This window comes from Rhinoraja longicauda, chromosome 4 (assembly GCF_053455715.1).
Source record: "Rhinoraja longicauda isolate Sanriku21f chromosome 4, sRhiLon1.1, whole genome shotgun sequence".
Classification (NCBI taxonomy): domain Eukaryota; kingdom Metazoa; phylum Chordata; class Chondrichthyes; order Rajiformes; family Arhynchobatidae; genus Rhinoraja; species Rhinoraja longicauda.
In genome coordinates this window covers 71,382,092-71,395,059 of record NC_135956.1, presented here as the reverse complement: position 1 = coordinate 71,395,059, position 12,968 = coordinate 71,382,092, and the positions used below count along the sequence as shown (strand labels likewise).

The following is a 12,968-nucleotide window of genomic DNA, read 5'->3' as shown; positions in this document are numbered from 1 at the left end:
TATATAACCTATGGATAGCACTTTCAAATATTTATCGATGTAAAATTGATAATTTCCTTCCACTTTACCTTGAGCCAATAGACAATTTGTGGTCAGAACAGATAGAAAAATAGAAAGAAACAAAATGTTGGAGTAAATCAGCAGGTCAGGCAGCATTTCTGGAGAACATGGATCGGCGACGTGGATTGTGTCTTTCTTTGCTAAACCAGCATCTGCAGTTCCTTGTAACTTCAAAAATAGGAAGTTGATTTTTGCTTTTCTATTCCCATACTAAAAAGCTTCTTCTGTGGTTTGACACATCAACAAGAAGCCCCTTGAGAATGTTATTCTTGAAATTGTTCCCACCCACTATTCCCATTTAATATATTTCATGCTTCAGTCTTCCCATTCATTATTAAAGGGAAATAAAACAAATTTATATTGTGATGTTGGAGCTGAAAGCAAAGGTCATATTTCGTCACCTAATTATCCTTCCAGCAATATGAGAATATGTCTACCATTTCAGTGCAACATTGAATAACAGTTAGTAAGTCAAAAGAAACTAACCTTTCAAAAAGAAATACCCAAACATTTGGAAACTTAAATCTTTGCAGTGAGGTTGTCAATGCATCACATATTTTGGCTTTACTGTTCTCTTTCAAAACAAACAATATATGTCACAAAACTGGCATTGCATATTACAGTAGCATTTCAGTTCAAATCCATTATATTATTTTTCTGATTTCAATAGCAACTAGGATCTTTTCGAGGAAACAAGGAACTGCGAATGCTGGTTTAACAAAAAAGACACAAAGTGCTGGAGTAACTCATAAGGTCAGGCAGCATCTTTGGATAACATGCATTAGATGGCATTTTAGGTCAGGACCCTTCTTCAGACCCTTTCTTTTTTAACTTTTTGATATTTTTGAAATGTATGGATTGGAAATAACTGTTTCTCGGCTGCAATGGGTTACAAGAACACAATCAAATTAAATGCTCAAATACAATCATCTGCACAAAGTGTGAGAAGTTTCACTTCAAAGCTCCATTCACTTCTTCCAGATTATTCAAAGCTGACACTACAGCAGTTGGAGCTATCTGTAGCAACAGGTATCTGTAGCATCAAGAGACATAAATACCCGTTGATGCATCTCAAGTACCTGTTTCAGAAAGGCCACCCAGATTCAGCAAACTTATCTGAAGAGCCAAAAAAACATTGCCCAGTTCCTGAAATGTGCGCTGATTGGGACAAGCAATCATTTTAATAGGAGTTCTCTCACTAATATGGTGGTTTCAATGTCAGAAATCATTCCAATTGTAATTTATTCAAAGTACGCAGGAATAGGTCTCACTTTGAAAGATAATAAAACCTTGTACCAAGGTATCCAATCCCCTCAGCCGTCAAATATAAAATGCAACATGTGTTTTTGGTTCCACATTGGTATGCCAAGCCAATGATCTTTTGGTGCCTCAAAACTTTGGCCATCTGTTGGCAGACTGTGTGGCCCAATGTACATGTTCTAATACTTGACCTAATTTTTTCCACTTTGAAATGGATGAAAACTCCAAGGCTGACAAATGGCGCTGAAGGCTAATCTTGGGAGCTTTCAATATAATTTCCATTTCTGAACTGTAACCATATCAAAGGGGATTAAAACAAAAACAAAAAATACTCGATAGGTGAAAACAGATGAGTTAATGTGTTGGATATGTATTTTGTCAAAACTGGAAGAAATTACCGCATGTGCAAAGTATGAGAATGAGAGGAATAGCGAAGGGAGATTATCTACCAACAAGAGACAGAAAGCATTATGAAACAAATTACAGACACTCATATTGCAAAAGAGCGTGTGATGAGCTCGGTTTGGGTAGCGTGGGATTGGCAGAGGTCTGGGGAGTTCTGGAGAAAGAGAGGAAGGACAGGAAATAGACTAAGACAGATTGAAGTGGAAATTGAAGTCAGTGAAAAAGCTAGGCAAACTCCACTGTAAACGTCAGCATAGTAGTGAAGCTACTGGGCTATTAGCCAGAGCTCTGAACACCCAAGGACGAGAGTTTGAATCCCACCTGGGTAACTTGGGAAATTAAACTTATGTAATTAAATAAATCTGGAACTTTAAGAAAGTTTGTCGAAATAACAGTAACCATGAAACTACCAAGTTGCTACAAAAAACATCCAATTAACTAATGCCCATCAGGAACAGAAATTTGCCATCCTTATGTTTTAGACCCTTTTTTCGTGTGTAATTCACATCCACCAATTGCTTTGTTCAGAGGCAATTAACGATGAACAATAAATGCCAGCATTGTCAGCAACATCCAGATTGCAAGATGAATTTTTTAAAAAGCCAATAGGTCGGGTTTTCTATCATCCAGTACCAAAGAAAAACAAGGTAGCGTGCCTCATTTACTACTGTCCAATGGCTCTGAAACCCTTTATCATGAAGTGCCTTGAGAGGCTGGTCACGGTGCATGTCAACCCCAGCCTCCTGGACAGCCATGGTCCACTGCAATTAGCCAGCTGCCTCAAAAGATGCATGGCAGATGCCATTTCATTAGCCCTACATTTATCCCCAGAACATCTGGATAACCAGCACAGTGACATCCCACACATATTTGACTATATCTCTGCCTTCAACATCATAATTCCAACCAAACCCAGCTCCAAACTCCTGGACCTAGATCTCAGCACTCTACTCTGCAACTGAATCCTTAACTTCCTGACCCATAGACGGCAACCAGTAAGGATAGGCGACAGAACATCCACCATGATAATTCTCTATACCCATGAAGCCTGTGTCCTCAGCTCCTTTCCCTGCTCCTTATACACAGATGATTGTGCAGCCAAATTCTGCTCGAACACCATTTAAACGTTTGCAGAAGACACCATTGTAGTGGGCCGGATCTCAAACAATGACGAGATAGCATACAGGAAGTAGATAAGTGCTCAGTAGCAAGTTGACAAGGCAACAACCTTTCCCTCAAATGTCAGCAAAACAAAGGAGCTGGTCGGCGACTTCAGGAAGCGGGATGAGGGGTGTACCTCAGTGTGCATCAATGGTACTGAAGTGGAGGTGATCGCGATCGCTTCAACTTTCTAGCTGCAAATATCACCAGCAATGTGTCCTAGTACCAAACCACATTGATGCTACCGCCAAGAGTCGGAAGACTAAGGAAATTCAGCATATCTTCAAAGAGTTTTAACAATTTCTACAGCTGCACCATCGCAAGTATCCTATCTGGATGCACCACAGCTCGTATCATTACTGCTCTGGCCAAGCAAGAAATTGCAGAGTTGTGAATGCAACCCAATCCATCACACAAACCAGCCTCCTCCACCACCACCACCGCCCCACCAACAACACCAACAGCACCATTAACTTCATGGTACCTTTGGAACCGCTTCTTCCCCCACTGTCATCCTTCTCCTGACTTGATCTCCCATATGCTAGGGATGAATTACTGATCTTCCAATCTACCTCATTGCAGACCTTGCATTTTTATTTTGATCCACACTCTCTCTGTAGTTGGAACATTATATTCTGCAAGTAAGAATGTCATTGTTCTATCTGGGACATATGACAATAAAACACCCTTGACTATTGCACTCTGTTTTTGTTATCTTTTGCACTTCCTGATTTGTCCAGATAGCAAGAATATCAAACCTTTTTATAATCTCAGTACACATGACAATAATAAGCCAATATCACCAATATTACCAGTCTCCTAGAGGAAAGATTTAAATGCACTTTTATTCAAAAAAAGACTAATCTTAAAAATATGAAATCCCCCAAATACCAATCTATGCCGTATCTATATCAAGGTAGAAATAGGTAAACACAGATTAAGATCAAAACAACAAAATGCCGAGTCTGACAACTAAGGTTCATAAAATGTACAGGGAGGAACTGCAGATGCTGCAGTTAAACCGAAGATAGACACAAAAAGCTGGAGAAACTCAGCAGGACAGGCAGCATCTCTGGAGAGAAGGAATGGGTGATGTTTCGGGTAGAGACCCATCTTCAGACTGGTCTGAAGAAGGGTCTCGACCTGAAACATCACCCATTCCTTCTCTCCAGAGATGCTGCCTGGCCCACTGAGTTGCTCCAGCTTTTTGTGTCTATCTTTAATAAAATGTACATTGTGCATATTAGTCTATTTTACATATTAGTAGTGGTGGTTAGCAAGTGCACTTATTATCTATTTTACGAACTAACCTCAAGACCAAAATAGTGACTTTGGACAACTTGAATTGTAATATTTTGAATGATACACATGAAGATCAATACTGTTAATATTGCCAGATTCTGAACAATAGTTTTAACAAAACCCTTGTCTTGCACCTCTTTTGTAAAAGCTAACAATGCATTAAAAAATTGATTTAATTGATACATTAATTACTGCTCTTTTGATACATTAATTACTGCTCTTTCCAGACAATAGGTCCTTCAAAACTGTTTTCAATGTGTATAACACGAAGATGGATTACAGGAGTTCTTTGTTTATTTAGGAGACCCTGAGAGGTAGCTTGACACATGGAATTAGACAGGATATATAGCACTGAAATATGTTATTCAGTCCGCAAATTACCCTTATGCAGTTTACCAATTCAGAATTCATTACATTATGCAAAAAATTAAAAGCAAAATACTTTAACTTAAATAATTTCACGTGAAAGTAGTGTTTATTTGATAGGTTGTCGTCAGAATTACAATTATCTGAAATTGCGGGATTCAATTTTGAGTTCCAAGGGCTTTAATGTGCCCAAAGGGAAGATGGCATGCTTTTATCGAGTCATACTGCATGGAAACAGGCCCTTTGGCTCAACTTGCCCACACCAACCAAGATGCCCCATCTACACTAATCCTACCTGCCTGCATTTGGCCCAGATCCTTCTAAACCTTTCCTATCCACGTACCTGTTCCTTGAGCTTAGTTTGTAAAGTGTAATAGGTCAATGAGTGAGCAATCAGATAGAAGTGGGGTGAAAAATAAATTAAAATAATAGGCAAACTGGAAGCTTCGGGTCACTCTTGCAGACACAACGGATGTGCTCAGAAATATCAGTCATTCAACCTGCATTTCGTGTCCAATGTAGAGGAGAGCAGATCATTAGACCCAAATGCAATATATTGAATTCGAAGGTCGTGAATTGCTTCTTCAAATGGAAAAGATTGCTTAGGTCCCAGGATGATAGTAAAGGAAAATGTAAAAGGGCAGGTGTTACATTTCCTGCAATTGCATTGAAAAGCGGCATTACAAGGGTATAGTTGGTGAAGGTGGAGGAGCAAAGAGCAAAGCAAACAATCACAAATGGTTGTTTTGGAATGTGGAATGCGAGGAGCATAAGACATATTTGGTAGTAGAATCTTCTTGAAGATGGCTGGAATTATAGTGGAAAACATGTTGCTGGTGGAGTAAAAGGTAAGAACAAGGGGCACACTATCCTTGATTCAGCTAGGATAGGAGAGGGTGAGAGCAGAAGTGCAGGAAACTGTGGAGACATAATTGGTAGTTTATCCATTGCGTTAGGGGGGAAGCCACAGTTAAGGAAAAAGGAATATCACTCAGGAAGGTTTTGACGCCAGATCAATGTGACTATAAAATGTCTTCAGTACGCCCAAAAGTCAAAGCTGATCACCATAACATTAATGCAGGTTCTGAAACTAATATTTTCTTAATTATAAGTGGTCTTACCTATATTGTTTAATTCTTATGTTCCCCATCTCCCTTCATATGTCACTCACCTGGAGGTAAGTCAGGGTCAGTAGAAGCTACTTGATGGATGCGACGAGTTTTAGCTGAAGATTTTACACTCTCTGTGGTGCTACGGGTTGTTGAACTGGAGCCACAGCTCTCATGATCATTCTACAAAACAGCAACAAATCTGGTTAAGACATCTGGATACGTTTATATAGACATCCAAAACCTTCAAATTAAACTGGATTAGTTTTTTTCCCTTTATGACAAAAGAGTTGTTTCCACTGCATACACACACCCATAATGAAGTGAAGATCTGTTCTAATCTGCACATGAAATGAATCTATCTAATACATTTTTATTAAGATCGAATCTTTGTCAGAGATAATGCACCACCTCAATAAAGTTAAATGACTCAATTTAGAATTTTCATACCACGGCACGTAGATGGCTTAAAAAAGGAAGGAAAGAAAGAGAAACTAATAAAGACTCACATTTATACTGCACCATTCAAGTGCCTGTCAGAAAATGCAAAATAAGAAAAAAAAACTATCTGTGCAGCCTTGAAGTGAAGCTAGGTATTACTGTAATGAAGTAAACATCACGTCCAATTTATGCACATCATGTATGTATGAAGGCCTATATTACCATCTTTGGGATGCTGCTTGAGGGGTTAATACCAGCCAGGACTCCAGGGATAACTTCCCTCCTAATGTTTGTCAGAACTGTCCGCCAGATCTTCCAAAAGAGAGTAAAATAACAACTGCATGTTCAACATCAGAGATGTGAAGATCCATTCTGGCATTCCCACAATCAAATGAAAGATCATGATTATGCAGTAGCTAATCATCCAGATCTGAACCATTTTATTCATATAGTGAAGCAAGTTATTAGCTGACACTTTCATGGGATGTAATCCCATATTGTCACACTACAAAATCATTCTCACAATGTCAGATGTAACATATTTTAACTCTCAATGATACACTAATAAGTATTCTCCACAGCTAAAAGGCTCGGTGAAAATCCCAAAGCACTCTCAACTTAAAATAGCCATTTAAGTTTAACTAGACCAAGTGGACCCATTGGGCCCATTCCTCGTGAGACAGCGAATGACCAACATGTACACATACACGCATACATATATATATCTATGGGCATATCTACCCATGCATTGTACACTTGTATTTATATTCATGCATTTTAAATATGTATGTTGTGTTCTATACTTTGGCAATATAACGATGTATCTTATCATCAAAATTGATAGAGACAGACAGACAGACAGACAGACAGACAGACAGACAGACAGACAGACAGACAGACAGACAGACAGACACAGACAGACAGACAGACAGACAGACAGACAGACAGACAGACAGACAGACAGACAGACAGACAGACAGACAGACAGGCAGGCAGGCAGACAGACAGACAGACAGACAGACAGACAGACAGACAGACAGACAGACAGACAGACAGACAGACAGACAGACAGACAGACAGACAGACAGACAGACAGACAGACAGACAGACAGACAGACAGACAGACTGACTTGTTGTGCCTATCTGCAGTTCCTTGTTTCTACAAGGATCTCTCTTTGGTCACATCTTCGACATTATCCATATAATGGGACTGACTTTATCCTGAGATTTGGCATCAATTACCATAAGAAATTATATCCATCGACACTTCCACATCACTTCCCTTGGTCATTCCACCTTTATTTTATATAAGCCTACTTGCTTTAGTCTGAAGAAGGGTCCGGACCCGAAACGTCACCAAACCATTTCCTCCAGAGATGTTGCCTGACCTGCTGAGTTACTTCAGTATTTTCTGTCTATCTTTGGTTTAAACTAGCATCTGCAGTTACTTGTTATCACATATTGCCTTTTCATGCCTAATTGCCCAACATCCTACCTAAAAAAGGATGTGATTACCTCTGGTTAGATACTGACAGAAACAAATACATTATTGCTACCCTTGGAACAAATACTGTCCGTCCGCTCACTTTCAATTCTATCTCTACTCTTGACAAATATCTCAAATATTGCAAATTGGTAGTAATCTTATAATTCCTGAACCTCAGCTAAAGCTTCCAAACTCATATCCACTCATGACATATAACAACTAATTTCACCATCATTAAATCGTTCTCCTCAGCCCATCTGCTCACTGAAGCCTCAGCCTATTTTGCCCAATTTTGTTGTTCCAGTGTTCTCTTGGGTACCCTCTACTTCTCACCTTCAGATCCTTAGATAGCCTCGCTTCTCACAATCACTGTGACATTCTTCCACTGCTACCCTTCCCCCACTGATGCAACTCATGCAAATCCAACCTCTTGCACTTCACTTTTGCACACCACTGATTGACTACATTTTAAAATATGGAATTCTTTCTGAACTTTCAACAACCTCATCTTATTTTAGCACAAATAAATATTTCAATAGAATTTAAGCTTAAAGATCATTTCTTCATGTTACCTAGCACACAAACTTTAATAAAGACAATAGACAATAGACAATAGACAATAGACAATAGGTGCAGGAGTAGGCCATTCAGCCCTTCGAGCCAGCACCGCCATTCAATGCGATCATGGCTGATCACTCTCAATCAATACCCCGTTCCTGCCTTCTCCCCATACCCCCTCACTCCGCTATCCTTAAGAGCTCTATCCAGCTCTCTCTTGAAAGCATCCAACGAACTGGCCTCCACTGCCTTCTGAGGCAGAGAATTCCACACCTTCACCACCCTCTGACTGAAAAAGTTCTTCCTCATCTCCGTTCTAAATGGCCTACCCCTTATTCTCAAACTGTGGCCCCTTGTTCTGGACTCCCCCAACATTGGGAACATGTTATCTGCCTCTAATGTGTCCAATCCCCTAATTATCTTATATGTTTCAATAAGATCCCCCCTCATCCTTCTAAATTCCAGTGTATACAAGCCCAATCGCTCCAGCCTTTCAACATACGACAGTCCCGCCATTCCGGGAATTAACCTAGTGAACCTACGCTGCACGCCCTCCATAGCAAGAATATCCTTCCTCAAATTTGGAGACCAAAACTGCACACAGTACTCCAGGTGCGGTCTCACCAGGGCCCGGTACAACTGTAGAAGGACCTCTTTGCTCCTATACTCAACTCCTCTTGTTACGAAGGCCAACATTCCATTGGCTTTCTTCACTGCCTGCTGTACCTGCATACTTCCTTTCATTGACTGATGCACTAGGACACCCAGATCTCGTTGAACTCCCCCTCCTCCTAACTTGACACCATTCAGATAATAATCTGCCTTTCTATTCTTACTTCCAAAGTGAATAACCTCACACTTATCTACATTAAACTGTATCTGCCATGTATCCGCCCACTCACACAACCTGTCCAAGTCACCCTGCAGCCTTATTGCATCTTCCTCACAATTCACACTACCCCCAACTTAGTATCATCTGCAAATTTGCTAATGGTACTTTTAATCCCTTCGTCTAAGTGGTTCAGATGACATTCATAAACTACCAGACTCACAATTAATATTTGTAGTCAAATTTACTTATGGTGCAAAAATAGGAAACAGTCTGGGGACACAAAAAGAGGTGCAAAGACATTTAGTGAGTGAGCGGGCATAAAGTTGGCACGCTGGAGTGTAATATAGGAAAATGTAGGTTATCAATTTTGAAAGACAAAAAAAAGTAAATCATTATTTAAGTGGAGAGATACCACAAAATATTGTGGTTGAAAAGGATCCAAGAGTCCTGGTACATGAAGCATTCGTTATTAAAAAGGCTCATGGAATGGTGGCTTTTATTTGTATAAAAATAGGTACATTTCGATACATTTTTACTAACTGCTGGCAGGCCACACCTGGAGCACTGTATATTGATTTGCTCACATTTTAGGAATAATATAGTTGTAATGGGTGTAGCATAAGGGTTTACTAGGATACCACTGGGATGAACCGAATCACAGACAATGCCGAGTGAGTGGAGGAAGGAGACTGAGAACCTAGTAACATGGTGTCAGGACAATGACCGCTCCCTCAATCTCAGCATGTCAGCAAGACAGGGAAGTTTGTCATCCACTTCAGGAAACATGGTGGAGTCCATGCCACAATCAGCATCAATGCTGTGGAAGTAAAAATGGTTTTAGTTTAGAGATATAGCGCGGAAACAGGCCCTATCGGCCCACGCCGACCAGCGATCCCCACACATTAACACTGTCCTACACCCACTATTTTTACATTTTACCAAGCCAATTGACCTACATACCTGTACGTCTTTGGAATGTGGGAGGAAACCAAAGATAGACAATAGACAATAGGTGCAGGCGTAGGCCATTCGGCCCTTCGAGCCAGCACCACCATTCAATGTGATCATGGCTGATCATTCTCAATCAGTACCCCGTTCCTGCCTTCTCCCCATACCCCCTGACTCCGCTACCCTTAAGAGCTCTATCAAGCTCTCTCTTGAATGCATTCTTAGAATTGGCCTCCACTGCCTTCTGAAGCAGAGAATTCCACTGATTTACAACTCTGACTGAAAAAGTTTTTCCTCATCTCCGTTCTAAATGGCCTACCCATTACTCTAAAAATGTGGCCCCTGGTTCTGGACTCCCCCAACAATGGGAACATGTTTCCTACCTCTAACATGTCCAACCCCTTAATAATCTTATATGTTTCGATAAGATCCCCTCTCATCCTTCTTAATTCCAGTGTATACAAGCCTAGCCGCTCCAGTCTTTCAACATAGGACAGTCCCGCCATTCCGGGAATTAACCTAGTAAACCTACGCTGCACGCCCTCAATAGCAAGAATATCCTTCCTCAAATTTGGAGACCAAAACTGCACACAGTGCTCCAGGCGCTGTCTCACTAGGGCCCTGTACAACTGCAGAAGGACCTCTTTGCTCCTCGGATCTCGGAGAAAACCCATGCAGATCACGGGGAGAACGTACAAACTCCGTACAGATAGCACCCGTAGTCGGGATCGAACCGGGTCTCCGGCGCTGCATTCGCTACAAGGCAGTAATTCTACCGCTGAGCCAGCGTGCCACCACCATTGAGAGCTTCAAATCCTTGGTGTTAATATTACCAATGATCTGCTGCACAACCACATTGATGTGACAGCCAAGAAGGCACACCAACACCTCTACATCCTGAGGAGACCGAGGAAATTTGGTATGACTCCAATGACTTTTATCAACTTCCACAGATGCAACATAGAAAGCATACTGTCGTCAGGTTGCATCACAACTTGGTTTGGAAACCACTCTGCCCAAGACAGCAAGAAATTGCTGGGAGTTGTAGATGTAGCCCATTCCATCACTCAGACCAGACTCCCCACCATTGACCCCACCTACATTTCATACTTCCTCGGAAAAGCCACCAACATAATCAAAGTCGTCCCACCTCAGTCGTTCCTTCTTCTCCCTGCTCTCAAACAGCAGTAAGTACAGAAGCTAGAAAGCGCGCACTGCCCGACTCAGGAACAGCCTCTTCCCCTCTGTTATCAGGCTTCTGCACAGTCCTTCCGCAAGCTAGGATACTGTCCGATTCACCTCTATCCTCTACGGATATTGGGCTTATTTGGTCTATGGAACTGATCTGGTACAATGCTGAGAAATATATTCTGCACTTTGTATCATCGCCTTTGGTCTATCTCTTGTACTTGAGCTTGACTTGATTGTATTATGTATGGTATATCTGATCAGTTTGGATAACACGCAAAACCAAGCTTTTATCTGTACCTCGATACAAGTGACAATAATAAACCTAAACCTATTCCTGGATAGAAAGGGTTGACGTTTGAAAATAGTCGGGCAGACACCCGTTGGCAGCTTTGAAAGAATGAGAGATTATCTTATTGAAACATACAAGATTGTTGGCAGATGCTGATAGGATGTTCCCCCTTGTGGAGGTTTCTACAACTAATAATTGCATATTTCAGAGGGGGCCAAAGAGCAATTTCTACTCTCAGAGGTTCATGAATCTCCAGAATCCTCTACCCCAGATAGCTGTGAAGCCAGACTCACTGATATTTCCAAGGCAGAGTTTCGCAATCATTTAAACCACCTGGGAATCAAGTGAAGTGAGAAGAGAGCATGAAATTGGTGTTGCGGGCAAGATTGGACTAGCCACGATCTTACTGACTGGCAGCGCAGCTTCGAGGAGCCAATTATCCAGTTCCTGCCTCATACCTTCTTAGCAACTTGAAATTATGCAAACCATAATTGAATTAAATGATTCTTCCCCCAAAGAGATATGCAAGTATTTAATATATTTAAATTATCAAAGCATTCTTTCAATAAATAAAAAAAATGATTCAATGTGTTAGCTGGAGGAACATGGTTAACAGAAATGCCTTTGTCTTTCTTGTCCTCTAAATCACTTTTTTTACTTAAATATAAAAATGATGGTTTAGTTTAGATATACAATGCAGAAGCAGGCCCTTCGGCCCACCGAGTCCGCACCAACCAGCAATCCACACACACTAACACTATCCTACACGCACCAGGGACAATTTACAATTTTACCAAGCCAATTCAATAGACAATAGACAATAGGTGCAGGAGTAGGCCATTCGGTCCTTCGAGCCAGCACCACCATTCGATGTGATCATGGCTGATCATTCTCAATCAGTACCCCGTTCCTACCTTCTCCCTATACCCACTGACTCCGCTATCCTTAAGAGCTCTATCTAGCTCTCTCTTGAATGCATTCAGAGAATTCACTTACAAACCTGTACGTCTTTGGAGTGTGGGAGGAGACAGGAGCACTCAGAGAACACCCACAGAGGTCGCGGGGAGAACACGCAAACTCCATACAGACAGCACCCATAGTCAGGATCGAACCCGGGTCTCTGGCGTGAAAGACAGCAACTCTACTGCTGCGCCCATATAGAGGAAATATCCAAGAATATCATTGTACCAAAAATGGCAATGATTATTGGCCAAAGCATATTTGAACCAGTTTAAATTGTGGCCCTATTAAATAAAACGTTAGAAACTCTATTCACACTCAGATCACCCTACAAGTTTGCTCACAAAACAGTCTCCAACAGCTCATACAAATCAGTTACATCCCCTCCATAAGGGCTAATTGAAGCATCCCCATGAAGCAACATGCTTTGTCTGCCTCTTAGAACAGCAAACATCTCCCAAAATAAGCAAACTCCTGGCGAATGACTGCTCATCTTTCGAGTCTGTGGCACATTTCTAAAGTACTAAGATAGACATCAGATCACATTAACTAGAAAGAATAGTAACCTCAATCAGGAACAAAACACAATCTATCAGTGAT

General features: G+C 41.0%; 1 protein-coding gene across 6 annotated transcripts in view; it reads right to left on the bottom strand.

Annotated features, from left to right (window-relative positions):
• The window catches only part of vps13b (vacuolar protein sorting 13 homolog B), a 752,723-nt gene that overhangs the window by 708,285 nt on the left and 31,470 nt on the right, over positions 1-12,968 (bottom strand). For all 6 annotated transcript variants that reach the window (XR_013547184.1, XM_078398050.1, XM_078398047.1 and 3 more), the window contains exon 4: positions 5,726-5,846. Coding sequence is in view for 5 of the 6 variants with exons in the window: in XM_078398050.1 (XP_078254176.1) it covers positions 5,726-5,846 (121 nt within the window). In the remaining variant the exon portion in view is untranslated. The remainder of the gene's footprint in view (positions 1-5,725; positions 5,847-12,968) is intronic.